The 20,256-nt window shown below is 39.9% G+C and overlaps 1 protein-coding gene across 5 annotated transcripts in view; it reads right to left on the reverse strand.

The window, feature by feature from the left end:
* Nucleotides 1-20,256, reverse strand: part of LOC122557782 (ethanolamine kinase 1-like) — a 507,497-nt gene that overhangs the window by 57,885 nt on the left and 429,356 nt on the right. For 4 of the 5 annotated variants that reach the window (XM_087996523.1, XM_087996524.1, XM_087996526.1 and 1 more), the window contains one exon: nt 6,802-9,891. The exons of the other annotated variant lie outside the window; for it this stretch is intronic. In XM_087996523.1, coding sequence (XP_087852649.1) covers nt 9,819-9,891 — 73 coding nt within the window. In that variant the 3' untranslated portion in view covers nt 6,802-9,818. Of the gene's footprint in view, nt 1-6,801; nt 9,892-20,256 lie in introns of those variants that run through there. 5 annotated transcript variants of the gene reach the window in all.

Consider the following 20,256-nt stretch of genomic DNA (forward strand, 5'->3'; position numbering starts at 1 on the left):
CCCATCATGTGTATCACTCTTTTAAGCATTGGCTTGTCATTTGCTCTTATGTAAATCCTCAATAACAAACAATCTCACACAGTTGCTATGGTTGGCATTTCTTTAAATTTGCAGCAACATGCAGGAAGCAAAAAGAATAAAGCATCTTCTTTTTATGCATAAAGACTAAACCTTTAACTTAAGTTGAAAGCAAGTCAGCAATTTATAGCAGGAGACAAAAATGGGTATTTCAGCAAGAACTCATAGTAAGTGATTTTTCATGATAAATCAGTAAACATTTTTCAATAAATGCCACATTCAGCTAATGGAAACAGAAAATATATAAGACGGTTATAAATTTACCTTGTACTTTTTTTCCAAAGATGTGGATTGTCTGTGGGGTGTTAGCAAAATACTGGCTACTGGACAAACACAATAAAATGTAACAAAGGAAGGTTAGGCAAATAATAATAAAACACTTTAGTCACTAGGTCAACTGAATCATCTTTGACATTTGGAATTTATTAAAAGTTGCATCATTAATATGAGAAAAAGCCAGGAAAGGTTAGAGTTTACTCAATGGGTTCAATGAAAATGGTACAAATGAGGTTCAGTCCTGTGACCGCTGAAACCTTAAGCTGTCATTCTTACTAGCAAGACTGAGGTGAGACAACAAATGCTAAATAGCAAAAACTTAACAAAGGCGCTGGCAGAGGGAAACCCTGTGGGTGTTTGTGCACAAATTTTATATGACAGGCAAACAAAAAGTTAACAAAGCACAAAGGATCCTGGACTTTACAAAGAATTATGACTACAAAACCCTGGAAGTTATGCTAAAATGATATAAAAACACTAATTCATCCTCACCTGGATTATTAAGTCCAATTCTGAGTATCACATGTTAAGAAGGCCATAGACATTGTGGAAATGATGCTCGAGTGATTTACTAGGATCAGAGATGAGGAATTATGTAGCTGGGCTAAAGAAATTCGCATTGTTGTTTGAACAGAGAAGGCTAATGGGAGATTTGATGGAGGAGTTTAAAATCATTAAGCTCTTAGATAGAGTGCAATTGTTTCCAATAGCTGAAAAAGGATCAGGTTTACATAATTAAATATCAAAACATAAACAGAAATGGAAAAATTGTGAACATTTTGAGAAGTGTATTTCATTCAGTTTTGTTCTCTGTTTTACTCTTTACATTTGCTATCTCTTCTTGTAGTTTTTTTAAAGTACTGGATGAATTGTATTATCAGTTCCCTCTTATTGAGCTAATGGCCCAAATATTCCAAGAACTTACAATCAATGTTGGGTTGCCACTCTCCTACTGTTTTATACAACAACTGAGCTGTGTATTACTGGCTTGAACTGCTCTTGCTGGCAACTGTAAGTACAGAGTGTAGTTTAAATTAAAGTCCACGGTGGCACAGTGGTTAGCACTGCTGCCTCACAGCGCGAGAGACCCAGGTTCAATTCCCGCCTCAGGCGACTGACTGTGTGGAGTTTGCACATTCTCCCCGTGTCTGTGTGGGTTTCCTCCGGGTGCTCCGGTTTCCTCCCACAGTCCAAAGATGTGCAGGTCAGGTGAATTGGCCATGTTAAATTGTCCGTAGTGTTAGGTACGGGGTAAATGTAGAGGTATGCGTGGTTTGCGCTTCGGCGGGTTGGTGTGGACTTGTTGGGCCGAAGGGCCTGCTTCCACACTGTAAAGTAATCTAATCTAATAACACTGAATTGTTAAGGGGAAGCCAAGCCTTTTGAATTCTGCAGCTGTTTAATTACTCAGACACTGAAAGGCTTTGGAACATTTAGACAGTTTTTGACTATGTTTGTGAATGAATATGGGTAAGGTGAGGGGATTGTGGGAATGATGTAGAGTGCCAGGTAGATCGTTTGAGGGGACCGGGTGGGGGGAATTGGAGTGTGGTGGCGGAGGGTAGTTCTGTGAGCTACTTCACAACAGCTAGTTTTTCAAGGCTGGCATTTTATGGTCTCAATTATATTTAAAGAAAGCAAACCAGCCATCCTGACCTGGCTGAGCAAACACGTGACTCCAGATCCAGTAATGTTGTTCACTGTTACCTATTGTCTGTCATAGCCTCAACAAGGCTGATTTGGAATGGACAACGAATGTTGACCTTGTCAACAATGCTCATATCTCTTCCAAGACTAAAAAGCTTTACACCTGGATTTCTTTCAGCTCCAATATTGTTTGGCAGCAACAGGTCAACATTGCTCTGGGCTTTCTTCCTTGTCTCTCAGCTATACTGAATTAACAATGAATCCTGGAATTTTCTTCGAGTCCCCACTGTTCCTAGATAACCCTCAGGAGTTTTCCTGAGCCCTAATTGCAACTCTACTGACTTGCTCCTTAGCTTTTCCTGCACCTTAATAGGCCAATGCCTGCTACAGCAGCACTTCATCAATAATAAATCTCCTTATCGACTTGAAGTCCTGAGTGACCAGCAGCTTGAAAGTAGACATTTTCTGTTATGTTGCCTCTGAATAATACTTAAAAACTGACAGTTTAGTGACCCTTGAACTGTTTCACATGCCCTCTGAAAAATTCACAACAAGCCCCGTGTTTATTTCCAGCCAGATGAAATACAACAAGCAGCCGTGGAACACCCAGTTCCTTGAATGACGAAGAGCAAAGACTGAACGCGTGGCAATGTTTCCAGAAGTCATGGAAAAGCAGTTTAAGGGTTGCTGAATCGCAGAGCGTCAATCTGATTTCATCGCAATCATACTTTGCACGTCTCATCAACTAAGTCCACCAAATGATTTTAAAACATTTAATCATTCATGGAATGTGGTCATTGCTAGCAAAGACATCATATGTTACCTTGAGTTCCAGGAACTGCTGCAGTCCATGTGACCTACGCAGTTTTGCAATTGAAGGAGTTTCAGGCTTTTGACCCAGTGCTGATGAAGAGACTGTGATCAAGTTTCCAACTTAGGATGGTGGTGTAACTTGGAGAGGAAATTATCAGTATTTCAATGTGGGTGCCACCCTATTCTGTGCAGTGGCAGCAGTCGTTGAAACATCGGGGAATGTTTAACTTTTAAATGGTAAGGAGTGCAGCCATTGTTCCAACAATAGAAACATGTGACTGGTTAAGGTGGTGTTGTGCCAATCAAGCAGTTTGCTTGGTCTCAATAACACTGCGTTTTGAATGATGTCAGCAGTACATGTACCCAGTCAAGTGCAGGATTTTTCATCACACTATTCCAAATCTAATTTGTACTCCACTTTAATCACAATTTGACTCCTAATTTGTTTTATTTACATGAGTTCTTTATTTGAGGGTTAATTCAGTAAAATTGATTTATTTCTCTTTGTAGATTTCTATTGGAAGGATGTTGTGAAAAAATGAAAGGTTCAGAAAAGATTTACAAGAATGTTGCCAAGGTTGGAGGTTTTGAGCTGCAGGGAGAGGCTGAATAGGCTGGGGATGTTTTCCCCGGAGCATCAGAGGCTGAGGGATGACCTAGAGGTTTACAAAATTATGAGGGGCCTGGTTAAGATAAATAGACAAGGTCATTTCCCTGGGGTGGGTAATTTCAGAACTGGAGGGCATAAGTTTCGTGTGACAGGTAAAACTTTAAAAGGGAGCTAAGGGCAACTTTTTCACACAGAGGGTGGTGCTTGTATGGAATGAGCTGCTAGAGGAAGTGGTGGAGGCTGGTACAATTACAACATTTAAAAGGCACCTGGATGGGTATATGAAGATGAAGGGTTTGGATGGATATGGGCCAGGTGCTGGCAGGTGGGACGAGATTGGGTTGGGATATTTGGTTGGCATGGACGAGTTGGACCAAAGGGTCTGTTTCTGTGCTTTATGACTCTTTGACTTTATGACTGACTGGTACTCAAAACACATGCTCAGAATTGAAGTACAGGGCAAATTATCAAGTCCAAGTCCTGTTACTTAGAAGAGGCTGAGGGCTTCAAGTGAAATACTAACGAAAGTAATGAAAGCAGGTCTATGATTACATTTACTCAGTTCATCACAGGCAATCCAGGTATGAATTGCATTTCTCAGCAATAAATGAAAGTGTTTATTGATAAGATGGAAAGAAAGAAAGCAGACTGTGTCAGCCAGGTAACCTTTGGAATTAATGCAGTAGAAATTGATCTGCATTTCACCCATTTTTCATTGTGGACAAGGAGTTCAGCAGTGAAATGGCTTGTGCCCAATCCCTTACAATCATTGGTACACTGCTATGTCTTGAGAACCATTTTATAGGCTGCATCAAATCTTTAGCATCTTGAACATGTAGCTAAGGGGCCTAATGCCTGCTAAAAATGTGTATTGGACCTTGCCCACTCAGGACCTCACAGCTACTGTTGAAATGTTAAGCATTTTCTCTATAAGAGTCCTTAAAGCCAGGGTGGACATAAGTGCTACACTCACTCGACAGGCATTGTGATTTCCTGCTGCCACCGCATTCTGTCCCATTGCCCACTGAAAAACGCACCCCTGAAATTTACCAGAGGGCAATTCCTCGGTATAGCAGTGCCCAACATCAATGTCTGACTTAGTGCAAAATCAGGTGGTGGAGACGAGAGCCGGTTTGTAGACAAATTTGGAACCCATGAAGATTCTCTTCAATTCAAATTGTTGGACTGAGAATCAGAATGAGTCTGTATTGGTTTTACTGTTTTATGTCTGATTTTCCTTTGTACTCAGGCAATAAATCCAAAAATATACCCCAGGATCTGTCTTGAATAAACTGTTCTCAGCCTAAGCCATCACATGACTGAGCTAGTGGTGCAAAGAAAATTGACAGAATTGCCACTTCTGATACCACAGCTCACTCAATTATAGTAAGTCTGGGTCTCAGATGAGAACAGAATTAAGCTGCAACATCATCTTCATGGTAAAAGAAGCCTGTCAACACTCACTGCATGGATTCATACATATGGAACATCAACCTAGTGTGGGTTGGGAAGGAACATAATTAACCCTAAGATGAAATACTAATTTTAACTTGAGAATGGTTCTGAAATTTAATATTATACTTTGTTAGTGTAAGTATTCATGAGGAACTCAAGGTAAGAAAGTACGGTGATAAAACAACCATGACGCTTCTCCAATGATGAAGGCCATTACATTACTGATGCTGAATACAAATGCAAACTAAGAAAACCTCACTTAAAACAATCCCAACCTGGAGTATCCCAGCTCCATACAGAATCTGAGGAGGCTCGTTCAGAGCATAAAGTCTCAACAGTCCATGAACTCACTGCAAAACTGAGAATGATAACCTTCTTTGATATTGAAGGCAACTTAAACAGAAATCATTTTCTTTCTGCTTGCCATAATGAAAATGTTTGAAAAACCTATGTATGTTGTTTTATACTTTGCAGTCCATCTACTCCCAGAACATGAGAAGACAAATTGGTCACTTTGCTGTTTGTGCTTGATTCACCATTCAATTAAATGATATCCTAAAGGCCATCTACCCACCTTCGCTGCACATCCCTCATTATCCTTGATCAGCAAAATTCTCCCTACCTCACATTTAGAAGTATTAATTGAGCTAACATCTGATTTTTGTGAGACACAGTTTCATACTTTTGTCTCCCTAACTTGCATCCTGATTGATCTTGCTCTGATTTCAATTGCTTGATCCCTTGTCCTAAAGTTTCCCAAAATGATTGCTATCTATTTACTTTTAAATCTTCAATCATATTTTCCATTAATCTTCCAAATTCCCAGGACTGCAGACCTTGTTTGTGGCCAGTTAGCTAAGATGACTAGATGGATAAAATATGGCACAGAATAATGTCAACAGCCTCGATCTGATTTGTGTTGTAGTTGAAATCACCTGCCCTCTGCAGTGAAAGACCACCACTGAAAAATCAGTCAAGGAAATGGCTGAGGATAAAGCAAATAAAGAGCCAAGGACCTAACTTTGCACTAACTTTGCACTGAGCATGCATGACTGAAGGAACAAACTTAGCTTATATCATCTGTCTTCATGATCTAACTCTGGTTTATATATCTTAAATAAACATGTTTAATTGCTAGCATTGTGTTCATTTGCAGTAGATGAAATATACAGCTATGATAAATGGCCAACTTTCCAAGCACTGGATTCCAATGGGCCAATACATATGCCATTAAGTCGAATTTTACAGCATTGCTAATTCAATAAATTCCAGTATTTACTGCTCAATGTAACAAATAACTAATTGTTCCCTTTTAGAACAAGCACATTATTTCTGATATCTTACTTACTCCTATTAGTTACATAAAGCAGTTTTCCACTTTTGTTTCAATTCAATTATAGTGAATAAAAGAGATTATGCTTGAAAGATTTTCAAATTTCACAAATGTATCTGCAGATTAATCAAATCTTGATTCAAGTATTACGTCGCTTGACAAAACCAAAACTTAAATAATCTCTAAATTATTTATTTAGAGATCAGCACTCCTTACTGCACTATTTTAGTACACCAATTAAACTTTTGTGCATCTTACTTCAATAACACCATGAACACATTTTCAAAAAAAATCAAAACAATTGGAGAAAATAACAAACACACAGAAAATCACACTCCAAACAAAACTCACATCCTTTCACTTTTGAAAAATGAAGATGCTGCAGTCACTGTATGTTATTTCACAGTTTGCAGACTTTTGCCTGCCAGCATGGATTTTCAATTGTAAATTTTGAATCAGCTTTATTTTAGCTCTTAATATTTTAGTTCTGATTACCTGAAACAAAGTGAACTCAATTAGTGAATAAAAGTCCTAGAAAATGGGTTCAGTCTGTGGATACTTTACAGCTAGATTTTCTCCAGGATATGACTCCTGTCATAAATCAATGTTTTTGATTATTTTTTAAATGGATAACCCATTCAGTATTCTTGAAATAACTCAAAACATTTCATAGATTGCGTTTATTTTGCAATATAAATCCGATGTGCTGGTATAATCTGAAAACACAAGTATGTGTCCTTCCAGAAAATTTATGTATTTTTGTCTCTCTAAAAAGAATACTTCAATTATACAGCAATACAGCAATTTACATGTCCACCAGATACCACAAAGAGCTTTATAACCAATGAAATACTTTTTGGAAGTGTAATCACTGTTTTACCGTGAGAGACATGGAGGTAACTACCTAAACTACAAACTACCACAAACAGCAACGCTATCATGACCACATACGCTTCTTTTTTTGATGGTGATTAAGGGATAAATATACCACACACCTGTCCACTACAAATACATCAATAATTACCTTAGCTATACATCCTTATACACTGCTTCCTGTAAAGACTCTATTTCATTCTCCCAGTTCCTCTGTCTCTGTCACATCTGTTACAGCGATGACAACTTTGACAAGGGGGCCAGTGAAATGTTCACCTTCTTTCTCAACCAAAGATATCACAAAGAGATTTACACCCAATGAAATACTTTTTGGAAGTGTAATCACTGTTGTACCATTAGAAGTGTGGAGGTAAATACCTAAACTACAAACTACCACAAACAGCAACGCTATCATGACCACATAAGCTTCTTTTTTGATGATGATTAAGGTGATTGACAGAGCACTGAGTTGGGTCTGACCCATCTCCTGCACTTTGGTGCTCACCCCTTATCTACCCTCCCACATCAGCGATAGGGTCTCCCTTGTCCTCACCTACCATCCAACAAGCATTCACTACCAAAGGATCATTAGCCACATTTCAAGTGGGATGCCACCACCACACAGATATTCCCCTCTCCTCCTTCGGCAGACTTCCGCAGGGACTGTTCCTTCCAGGACACCTGGTCCACTCCTCCTCCATTCCCAGCATCTCTCCACACTCCCATGGCACCTTCTCATGCAGTTGCGGAATGTGTAACACCTATTCGTTTATTTTCTCCCTCTTCATGATCTAAGGTCCCAGACACATCTTCCAGGTGAAGAGTGATTTATTTTCAATTCACTCAGTCTAGTCTCCTGTTTCTGCTGCTCTCAATGTAGTCTCCTTTACACTGGGGAGACAAAGCACAGACTGGGAAACCACTTTGCAGAACTTTCTGTCTACAAATATGACCCTAAGCCTCCAGTTGCCTACCACTTCAACATACCACCATGTTCCCTGACCAACATCTCTGTCTCTGAAACAAAAACAGAAGTTGCTGGAAAAGTTCAGCAGGTTTGGCAGCATCAGTGAAGAAAAATCAGAGTTTACATTTCGGATCTGGTAATCCTTCCTCAGAACTGATGGAAGCTAGGAAAATGTAGGTTTATATGCAGAAGTTTGGATGGGGGTAGGGGGTAAATGTTAACTCTGATTTCTCTTCACAGATGCTGCCAGACCTGCTGAGCTTTCCAAGCAACTTCTGTTTTTGCTTCTGATTTACAGCATCCGCAGTTCTTTCGGTTTTTATCTCTGTCTCAGGCTTGCTGCAGTGCTCCAGCGAAGCTCAGTGCAAGCTGGAAGAACAGCGCCTCATTTGCTGCTGGGAATCCTGCAACCTTCTAGATGCAATATCGAATTCCACTATTTTAGGGCTTGAGGACTTTCTCCTGTGTCTTTATTCCAACACACCGGGCCTTGTCATCACATTGCTGCTACTATAAGCAACCCATTGTCAGCCAATAATGGCCCTATTAGCAGCTATTCATTTTCCCAAACGGCAATCAGTTCTGAAGAAGGGTCACTGGACCTGAAACACAAGCTGTGCTTCCTCTCCAACAAATGCTGCTGAGTTTTTCCAGCAATTTCAGTTTTTGTCCCAGATACCATGCTCTCCTTTAAAATTGTGCCAGGGGATTGTTTACTGCACTGCAGCAGGCAGATGGGGCTTTGGCCTAATGTCTCGTCTGAAAGCCAGCAACCTCCAGCAATGCAGTGCTCCCTCAGTACAGCGTGAGTCTTGATTTTTGTGCTCAGCATCTTGAACATGACTTAAACCGGAGCATTGGAATTCAGTGGTGAGTGTGCTATACTTGCTGAGCCACAGCTGGCACAAAGCTAGCAAAGTTCTTGATTTCTGATAATCTTTAATCAATACCAGTGACATAGTATACTTGCCATGGTTACATGTAGTAAACTTATTATAACATTTGTGAATGCAAAATGGAATGATGCAGAGTAAAAGGGTTGGAAAGTGATTATTTAATCTGGATTTATCTTTAGTGTTTGAGGCTTCACATTACTCTGTCAAATTTAAAATTCCAGCCAAAAAGAAAATGCAACCCAAAAATTGAAACGCACAGGTAACATGTGAAAGATAGAGTTTGTGATATAAGTTTTGAAGTTGGATCCAACCTGAAATGTTTCAACAGCTACAACAACAGATGTATATTTACATAGCACTTATCTTTCTTTATCAAATGCTGATCGACCTTCTGTACAATTTTGCAGTATTTGCATATTTTAAAACATTGTTCTAATTTCCAAACCATATCTTTGGAATGATGGCTGCAGAGTGTTACTGCAAAGCAAACACTGAGTGTCGTTTAACTGAACCTTCACATACAAAGACGATTTAAAGAAAACACAAACTTGTCAGTTGAAGAATTTGCCTCAAGACGTACAATGTCAAAACATCAACGAGAAATGTTATTGGTGCACAATGACCTGAAATCATGTTGATCCACTTTCATAATTTAAGGTTTTGTCTTCACTGTGAATAACTATTGAGAGTGAATCTCAATTATTAGTTATGAGATTGGCAATATTTTTACATTCCATGTCTTATTACAATAGCATATAAGTAGCATAGTAAACTTTCCATAATTTGTCATCAATTAGTTTTCACTGGTGTCTTGTTTCCAGCTTGCTCCTGCTTTCCCATTATGGTGCAATTTCCAGCTGATCTCCAGCATTAAGAAGGAAGCTGCAAGGCCAGGATTTCATCCTTCATCTTGAAGTATTGTTTGAAGCGCTCGCTGGCATATCTATTCATTACAAAATAATACACTATTATTCAGTAGTTTACTAAGCTTTTTTATTTATTTTTGACTTATCACTATACAAGAAAAGATAGAGCACTTTGGGACAGTGGTTAGCACTGCTGCCTCACAGCACCAGGGATATGGGTTTGATTCCAGGCTTGGGTGATGTCCATATGGAGGTTGCACATTCTCCCTGTGACTACATGGCTTTCTCCTGGGTGCTCCGGTTTCCTCCCACAATCCAAAGTTGTGCAGATTAGGTGGATTGACTGTGCTAAATTGTCCATAGGGTCCAGGGCTGTGCTGGATTAATCATGGTGAATGCAGGGATAGAGTAGGGGGCTTGAGGTTGGGTGGAATGGTCTTCGGATGGTCGCTGTAGACTCGATGGACCAAAGGGCCTCTTTTTGGACTTTTGGGATTCTAGTATTCTTTGGAAATAGTGGAGTTTTGTAGAAGTTCGTGTTGGGATTACAACTACTCACATTATGCATCAACAATCTGGATAAAAGAACTGAGGGTATTGTTGCTTTGTTTGCAACAATAACACAGGTAACACAGGTAACACAGAGATAGGTGGAGGGATGGGTAGTGTTGAGGAAGCAGGGAGGCTGCAGAAGAACCTGGATGGCTTGGAGAGTGGGCAAAGAAGTGGCAGATGGAATACAATGTGGAAAAGCATGAGACTATGCACTTTGGTAGGAAAGATAAAAGTGCAGACTATTTTCTAAATAGGGAAAGGCTTTGGACATCTGAAACATAAAAGGGACTTGGGAGTCCTAGTTCAGGATTGGTGAAAGGTTAACATGCAGGTTAAGTATAAAATTGATGGAGAAGTTATTGTAAACCTCTCAAGAGCAATGATAATGTTAGTAGACTAGCAATCCAGAGGGCCAGTGGAAAGCTTTATGCTCATGAGTTCAAACCCAACCATGACACCTGGTGAATTTCAATTCAGTAAATAAATTTGGAAACAAATAACCAATCTTAGTAATGGTGACCATGAAACTATCATTGATTGTTGTAAAGAAAGCATCTGGTTTAATAACGGCATTTTAGATAAGGAAATCAGCCCCGCTTGTCTGCTCTACATGTAACACCAGGCCCATAGCACATGGTTCACTCTGCTTCTCTGGCAAGCCATTCAGTTTCTGATAATCAGGAATGGACACCAATTGTAGCCTTGCTAGAGGTATCTTAGAATCATAGAATCAGTGAAGAAAGAGACCATTCAGCCCATTGAGTCTGCCCCAACCTTCCGAAAAGCATTCCAACCAGATCCACCCAACCCATTCCCATAACCCAGCATGAGGTTTTTAATCATGGCGAGCTCACCTAACCTGCACATCCCTGCACACTATGGGGCAATATCGACATAGCATGAAAGAATATTTTTATAAAGAGACTAAATTAACTTCACTCAGAAAACATCTGGATAAATCAAGGCGAGTTTGATGTCAACAGTTTTTAATCATTCTCATTGAATCCTTTGGCAAAGATATATGGAATAAGCTGCCAGAGGAAGTGGTGGAGGCTGGTACAATTGCAACATTTAAGAGGCATTTGATGGGTATATGAATAGGAAGGGTTTGGAGGGATATGGGCCGGGTGCTGGCAGGTGGGGCTAGATTGGGTTGGGATATCTGGTCGGCATGGACGGGCTGGACCGAAGAGTCTGTTTCCATGCTGTGACATCTCTATGACTCTATGACTCTAAGTCAATCACATGGTGCAGCAGATGTCGTATATACATATGTTTAGAAAGAATTCAATCAAAATGCTATGCAGTACGTTTCTTAAGAATGAAAACATGCAAAATTAAGAAGAAAGAGCCAGTTCTGGATACAAAATGGTATTACTGACAGGAAGCAAAAGGTTAATGGATGGATAGATGTTTTTAAGACTGAGTGGTGGTTTGTTGCTTATTTTACTAATGCCATTATTTTCTTCAGATGTTATAAATGACCTAAACCATGGAATCAGAAACAGCATTATAAAGTTTCTAGATCATGTAAAACTTGGCAAAGTTTGAGGATGAGTATTTGAAAGAATTTAGGATAACATGAACAGGATGGAGAACTAGACAAGAGGACAGAAAATGGGAACCCAATGCACAGATATGTTAACTAAGGCACTATGGGAGAATAAATATGGGAAGAGAGTAAGTAGTAAATGGTACAATGTGAGAAAAGTAGATGAAGCAAGAGACCGAGGTCAACCAGGTTAATGAGGAATGTTGGAGAACATGCCAGGACCAGCACTAGACCAACATTCTCAGGCTACACACAGGACCAAATGCATTTTAAACAAGAGAGAAGCATGCAATAGGGCAGAGCAAAATGATTTCACAACCTATGAATCATATCAAATTTTCTGCTATGTGAAAGTTGTGAATGGTGGTGGATAGTTAAACAAATAAGGCAAGGACAATGCTCCGTGAACATCCTATCTTCAATGATGTCGGAACCCATTATATTAGTACAAAGGATAAGAGTCAATTATTTGCAACCATGTTTAGCCAAAATACAGAAATAACACATTTCAATCTTCTCCTGAGCGAGAGACTTACAAAATTCTAACAAGACTGGACAGAGAAGATGCAGGGAGGATGCATCCGATGGTGGGTGCGTCCAGAACCAGGAGGGACAGTCCAAAGATTCGTGGTGGACCATTTAGGATGGAGGTGAGAAGACATTCCTTCATCCAAAGAGTGGTGAGCTTGTTTAATTCATTACCATAGGAAGTAGTTGATGTCAAAACATTGAATGTATTCAAGAAGTGGCTAGATATATCACTTGTGGTGAATGGGATCGAAGGTTATGGGGAGAAAGGAGGATTAGGCTATTGAGTTGGATGATCAGCCATGATTGTGATGATTGGGGAGCAGGTTCGAAGGGCCTAATGGCCACTTCCTGCTCCTATCTTCTAAGTTTCTGCATTTCTATGTTTCACCATCACATCAGTCAATTTGATTGACTCCATGTGATATTTAGCAAACTGCTGTACATAATGGATACAGCAAAGGCTATGGGCACCAATATCTGGTTAAAGACATTTACTCCAAACAAGCAGTATCTCGAGCAAAGCTGTTTAAGCACACCTACAAAACTTGCATCTCGTCAATAATATAGAAAATTTGTCCTGTCCACAAAAAGAACAAGTCCAATCTGTCCAATTTCATTCCCCAACAGCCTACCAAATCTTCTGAAAATCTTCTGAAAAGTAATGTTGACAGTACTAGCTTACAGTACTTATTTACTAATAACTTGGTCAATTGCACTTGGTTTTGGTTCTGCGACAAACCTCCAGCTCCAGGCCTGTTACCCTTAGTCCAAACAAGGATAAACAGAACTGAATTTGACAGGGGCAATGAGAATCGTTGCTTTTGACATGAGATTAAATTAGATTAGATTCCCTACAGTGTGGAAACAGGTCCTTTGGCCCAACCAGTCCACACCGACCCTCCGAAGAGTAACATACTCAGACCCATTTCCTTCTGACTAATGTACCTAGCACTATGGGCAATTTAGCATGGCCAATTCACCTAATCTGCACATCTTTGGACTGTGGGAGGAAACCAGAGCACCAGGAGGAAACCCACACAGACACAGGGAGAATGTGCAAATTCCACAAACACAGTCACCCGAGGCTGGAATCGAACGTGGGACCCTGGTGCTGTGAGGCAACAGTGCTAACCACTGAGCCACTGTGCCGACATGAAAGCAATATTCGACCAAGTGTGGCATCAAAGAATGTTTTGTAAAAATGGAGTCACTGGGAATCTGGGGGGAAATGTTTCACTAGTTGGAATCATATGGAGCACACAGGAAGATGATTTTGCTTGATGGAAGCCCAGCATTTCAGTACCAGCACGTCACTGCAGGAGTTCCTCAAAGCAGTGTATTGGGCCCAGTCTTCTACAGTCACTTCACCAATCAAACTCCCTCTATCATAAGGTCAGAAACGGGAAAATGGTAATGATTGTAAGTATATAGTTCCAATCACACCACTTCAGATCATGAAGCACATCATGTCAATATGCTACAAGGCCTGAATACCATTCAAACTTGGGCTGACAAGTGCTAAGCAACATTTGCACTACAAAGTTGCCAGGAAATGACCATCTCCAGAAGACAACCCTGCTCAGGCAAATGTGCCAGCTGCAGCCCCCTTCAGAGTACAGTGGGTCCTCAGGAGAACCAGTGTTTAAATCCCCAGACTCAACTTCCGAGGGATGAACAAGGCGTGGTGTCAATGCAGGCTTTATATGTCTCGGACTGCATGATGTAACTGTGCAGCTGCTACACTGGGACCTGAGGGTTACAGGTCTGAGAGATCACCCTTTCTTGGTTATTGTGAAGGTCATGGTTACTCTGAATTTCTACATGACTGATTCCTTTCAGGGAGTGACAGGTGACTTGTGTGGGATCTCTCAATTGTGCACCCACAAGTACATCAGCACCACAATGCCATCCTTGCAAGATCACACCAGTCTATTTCATTTCCCCATGATATGGTCAGTGCTGCAGTTTGGGCAGGAGGATTCAAGCCATGGCTGGCTTCACCCAGGTGCAGGACATAACTCACTTGAGGCTGCTGAAAGTACAGTTCCACTGCTTTGACTGCTCTGTGTGTCCTGAGTGACATTTGCTTCCAATGGATAGGAATGCAAAGCAGAAGGCAATAGTGGACTATAAAATAGTTATTGGTCTTCATTACAGCATTTGATATGCATTGTTGTGATGAAATACTGGCTCTATTTATTCTGTTTAAGCTTGTAGCTGGTGGATTGTCTAATGAATCCTTTGTGATAGAAAGAAACAAATAGTGCACTGAAAACTGACAATGGAAGATATCTCTCAGAAGTGGCCTTCAATTAGATGAATGTGTATTCCTTCCAGATTTGGTTCCTTCTGGTGCTCCCCTGGCCCCCTCATCTCCCTTCTCTTCAATCTCTTCCTCTCATTCTTTTTTGTGGCTTTTGAGCTGAAAACTCTGATGTATCTGTTTGATGGCAATAACTCAGTTTCATTGATCATGTGCTTCACAAAATTTGGTAACCTGGAGCCAGCCTTGTCCTCACATCCATCTTTCATCCCAGCACTGTTGCTACTCTCCCTGACCTTATCTCCATCTCCAATTCCTTTTCCAGTTCGAGAAGGTTTTGCAAAATCCCCATGAACAGACACTCCCTTTCTCTTAGATCTCCAAAACAACAGAGTAGCACATCTTTCATTGTGTTTAGGTGATGTCCTCAGAGAACGTCTGGAATAAATGTTCAAAATATATTGGGAAGGCTTGGCAATGTCTCCCAGAAAGTCACTAGATGTGTATTTGAATTGCTCATCAAACATACTGCAATCTCATTCTCCAGCAGCAAGCAAAATGCGAAAATTGAGCCTATATTTAAGTAGCGCTGGAAATTTTTGTCAATGATTGTGTTTCTTCTGTTCAGTTTGTTACTGTTGATAGTGCCTGCCAGAAAAAGAATGGTGTACTGTCTCTTTAATGTTTGAAGCTGATTTAATTGGCCATCAGTTTTAACTCATAAGTCTTTGGGATGGATGTTTCTCGTGTGCATTTCTACAGCTTTATCAAGTTGGCATTGTACACTAAAGACAGTAAAACAACTCTGCAGCTCAAGACTTTGTGTTGGCTAACTTGGAGACTCTTTAGCACCTAAAGTTGTCATTGAAAATAGCTCCCTATATATCTTCTGAATCCATAAATTCTAGATAATATTTAATTTCTTGCAATGGCATCTGGTCTCCTTTACTTCAACATAATCAAAAAGGTGCACAGAAGGCCATTCCAGTGCATCAGTCATACATGGAACATTGGTTTAATGTACGAATTGGCAAAGTTAATATGGACAACTCCTATATTTTTGATTATTTCTGATCTTTTGAACATAAACATTTCAGCTCCAATATCTTACATCGTTTTCACAGGCAAGTTCCAACTCCCTATATCTTGGAGAGTCTCCATCATTGGCCTCACATCTGAAGAAATGCTCGAGAACTAGCCAAAAGTTTAACAAATAAATTCTGTCCAGTAATTGCTTTTCGCTACTGGGCTAATCCTATGCCTCCAACAGATCACATTTATTTCCAGAATTTAAACTAATCGGATCCTTCTCTGATACTTCTGTATAAAATTGCAAATTTGACAAGACAGGGTTAGTTGAGGTTTTGAGAAAGACTTTGATAATCCTAATACTTAAATTTCAAAATGAACTGTCAGAAGTATCCAAACTAAATTAATTATGTACATGTTGAACTAATCCTCTCTTTAATTTCTAATCCCAAAGTTCATAGTTTTCCACCAAAATAAGTATTCTGTGTTGTTTAGGATCCAATGAAACAATCTACACAAATTATTTAATACTATGTCACAATCACTAACTCATTATCAATCAAATTATTTCTTATGAATATTAAAGTAAATGACTGTCTTAAACCAAAAGAAAGCAGCAGATTTTATTAATTGATCCACTTGAGTGGGTCAGTAATTTGGCCAAATGGCCAATAGTCGAAACATAACTTTGGCTAAACAGTTTTGGCAAGCCAGGCCTGATGGAATGAAAAGAGGCCAAGATTACCACAGGTCAAAAGCAAAACAAGGACCAGCCCAGATCAGCTTGCATTTTGAACAGGAGTGCTCAAAACTCATTAAGAAGTACTTAGCCAGAACAATAGGAGAGACCATACAAAAAAAAAGAGCCCAAAGACAGAAAAACAATTGGACAGACAAGGGATGGTTGAAGGTCAGTCTGGGAACAATGAATAGCTGCTAATGGGTCTAAAATTAAGTTTAAATCATAGTTGTTTGTCTTGTACAGTCAGAGCACATGGATAAATGTGTTTTATAAGTAATAAATCAGTCAGAGTCTCATGGGATCAAAAGGAGGTATTGTGGCGAAGCGGTCAACTGCCTAAACAACCGACATAAAATTGACTAAACTGTTTCTGCAAGTAAGGCCTGATGGAATGCAAAGGGGTCTATGTTACCAGAGATCCGGCATGGCTTGCATATTGAATAACAGTGCTTGCAAAACTCATTCAAAAATATTCAGCCAGACCAATAGGGAGAGACATAATATTTGTGTATTCCCCAGTTTTGGACAGACCCCTTGGTACAATGGAGTTATCATATCTAAGAAGGGAGATGGGTACACCGAGGATAAGCTAGCCTCACCTCATTGGGTGCTGTGACCCATAGCCTGTGACCTCATTGGCTGAAGTCAGACAACCCCAGAAGGTCTTGGAAAGGGGGATAAGATCTGTTGGTCATTCCCTTTGTGAACAGTAATCATCTAGAACACCTTTTGGCAAATGGCTTACTGGAGAAATTGATGAGTTGGTTTGATATTGAGTAATGTGGACCAAGAAAGTCTCGTGTTTGATATTTTCTGAGGTTGCACCCTACTCAGTGCTATGGCCGTAAAGTATGGAGGCTGGTTGTGAAATGTAAACACGCTGGGCTAGATTTTTCTGGACTCAGGAGACTCTATGAACCTTTACAAATGGCAGTTGGTACCAGGATTTGGAAATTCTTCCCACATTTTCCACAGATCCCAGTATTATAGCATTTATTCAAAGAAACCTGAAATTAGTGCTGAGTTCAAGTAGAGCATATTTTCAGTGTAACAAAGGCCTGAACCCACATTAAGGGAATCAGCAATGTTTGCAGCAAACACATGTGCATGAAGGGTATGTAAAATCAACATAACTGTCAAATTGAAGTTGCTTAAATCTCTAGCCATTTAAATATTAAAAAGGCCAACTATATCAGTGGGAGGTAATACAATGTCCCATGTTATGAAGCTGTTTAAATGCCCAACATTCCAAACAAAACAAAATGACTTACAATTTTAGTGAATTTTCAAAGAAAAATCTGTACTAGCGTCAACAGATGTCACTTGCTAATATTTCCAAACATTTATCATTATGTTATTAAAAATTATTGGCAAATTAAAGTTTTCACAACATACAATTTTTTCATCAGGAGGTTCTATGCTCACATGTTAAATGGCAGCTCAAAGAGGTTATTAAAGGACGAGCTGAGTTGTAAGATTATTGATATAAACCTATTTTGATTAAGGAATTAAGTACATGAGGGGATTTAAAACTTCAGAATAGGTTTTACTGAATGTCTTCTTTATTGTAAAAGCTGGTTTAGATTTTCAAAACAGTCTTATTCATTTCATCTCAATATAGCTCCTGAGGTCTGTGCATTGTGAATTTGGGATGAATCAGCAAAGAAACTGTAAAGGAAAAGGGTGGTGGCAATGGATATAGATGGAGATGAGTTGGCATGGGGAGTTGGAGGGGTGGGGATAAAGGATCTAAAATTTCAGGAAGCAACAGAGACAACATTCCAGGGAACCTCCTGAAAGCCATCCTTGGCCCATAGCAACTCCTGTTATGTCTGATGGACAGCAGGACCAATCACAACCCATAGCTGACTCCCACCCCAAACAGAGATGAGGCATTTCTCCATGCAGTAAGACAAGAATTTTCCAACTGTGTTCCTCTCATAGAGTCATAGACTCATAGAGATGTACAGCATGGAAACAGACCCTTCGGTCCAACCAGTCCATGCCGACCAGATATCCTAACCCAATCTAGTTCCACCTGCCAGTACCCGGCCCATATCCTTCCAAACCCTTCCTAAACATATGCCCATCCAAATGCCTCTTAAATGTTGCAATTGTACCAGCCTCCACCACTTCCTCTGGCAGCTCATTCCATACACGTACCACCTCTGTGTGAAAAGGTTGCCCCGTAGGTCTTTTTTATATCTTTCCCCTTTCACCCCAAACCTATGCCCTCTAGTTCTGGACTCCCAACCCCAGGGAAAAGTCTTTGCCTATTTATCGTATCCATGCCCTCGTAATTTTGTAAACCTCTATAAAGTCACCCCTCAGCCTCTGACGCTCCAGGGAAAACAGCCTCAGCCTTTTCAGCCTCTCCCTATAGCTCAAATCCTCCAACCCCGGCAACATCCTTGCAAATCTTTTCTGAACCCTTTCAAGTTTCACAACATCTTTCCGATAGGAAGGAGACCAGAATTGCATGTAATATTCCAACAGTGGCCTAACCAATGTCCTCTACAGCCGCAAAATGACCTCCCAACACATTGGGAGTGAAAACCTGGCCCATTAGCCTAGGTTTACCTCCGATAAAGTGGCTTGGATTTGAAAAGGTTAGAATCAGACCCAATTGGTTTTCATGTGGTACTGGATGTAAGGCGCTGATAACAATGTCAAGCCTCATTATAGATAAGCACAGGTTGTACTTTCAGCACACTATAAAATTATTTTGTCCCTGGCTGACTGTCTTCCTTCCAAGATGCCGCTTGATCTATAGCAGCAGACCTTTTAAACATGAAGCATATTTTTATATTTTTGGTTGGCATTTTTCCTTTTTGGGTTATATGTTTCTTCAGCTGCAATTGTCATGGTCTATTACATTTTGTTTCTGTTTAGGTATTATTTTTGCTTTGCATAACTTTAATTTCTAACTCTATAATTTAAAGTCATCTGTCTTCCAGCTTCAATTTTCAATGCAGAAAAGACGGTTGGATATGAATTATTTTGGAGGTTCCTTTGCTGTTCCTAGACTTAAGGAATGAAGACCAGTTCATAAGGAAATTAAAAAGACAGGAATGATATGCTACATTGATGTTACTTCTTCCAAAACCTGCTTTTATTAGATCAACCAAGCTATCTTCACATTCCAGAGAAGATTATATTCAGCAATTTCTTTTCACTAAGTGAGCTACCATTCAGCTCTGCCATTTCCTGAAGGGAAAAATATAGACAGGTTCTATTGCAAGGATTGGTCTCCCTTTGGTGTTATAGTTGAAGTGGGTTTTTCAATTATGGCGGTCAAATAACACGCAGACATGAAACTTAAAAATTGCAAAATAGCAAAGCAACTTTGCAGATGTGCGGTTGGTTCCAGTAAACAATATCACTAATATGTCTCCTTGAGATATTTGGCTGCAGGATTAATGCTTAGCACCTGCTTTTATTGTGCCAGTCTGCTCTGAACAGAAGTTATACCACATGGAAACAGATTCTTCAGTCCAAGTCGTCTGTGCTGACCAGACATGCAGAATTGTATACAGTATTCCAAAAGTGGCCTCACCAATGTCCTGTCATTCAAGGACCTGAAATCTTTCACATAAAAATCAGCTTGAGAGCCAGGGATACCTTACCTTGATGAAATCTATTGTCTTTAGTTGGAGAAAAGATGTCATTTGAGAAGCCATGTTTGGAATACTGCAAATAATTCTGCTGGCCCTTCTATAGGAAGGACGTTGTTAAATTTGAGAGGGTGCAGAATGGATTCACAAGGATGT

Source organism: Chiloscyllium plagiosum, unplaced genomic scaffold (assembly GCF_037043375.1).
Source record: "Chiloscyllium plagiosum isolate Xiang-an unplaced genomic scaffold, Cpla_swu_hap1 HiC_scaffold_18, whole genome shotgun sequence".
NCBI classification, from domain to species: Eukaryota; Metazoa; Chordata; class Chondrichthyes; order Orectolobiformes; family Hemiscylliidae; genus Chiloscyllium; species Chiloscyllium plagiosum.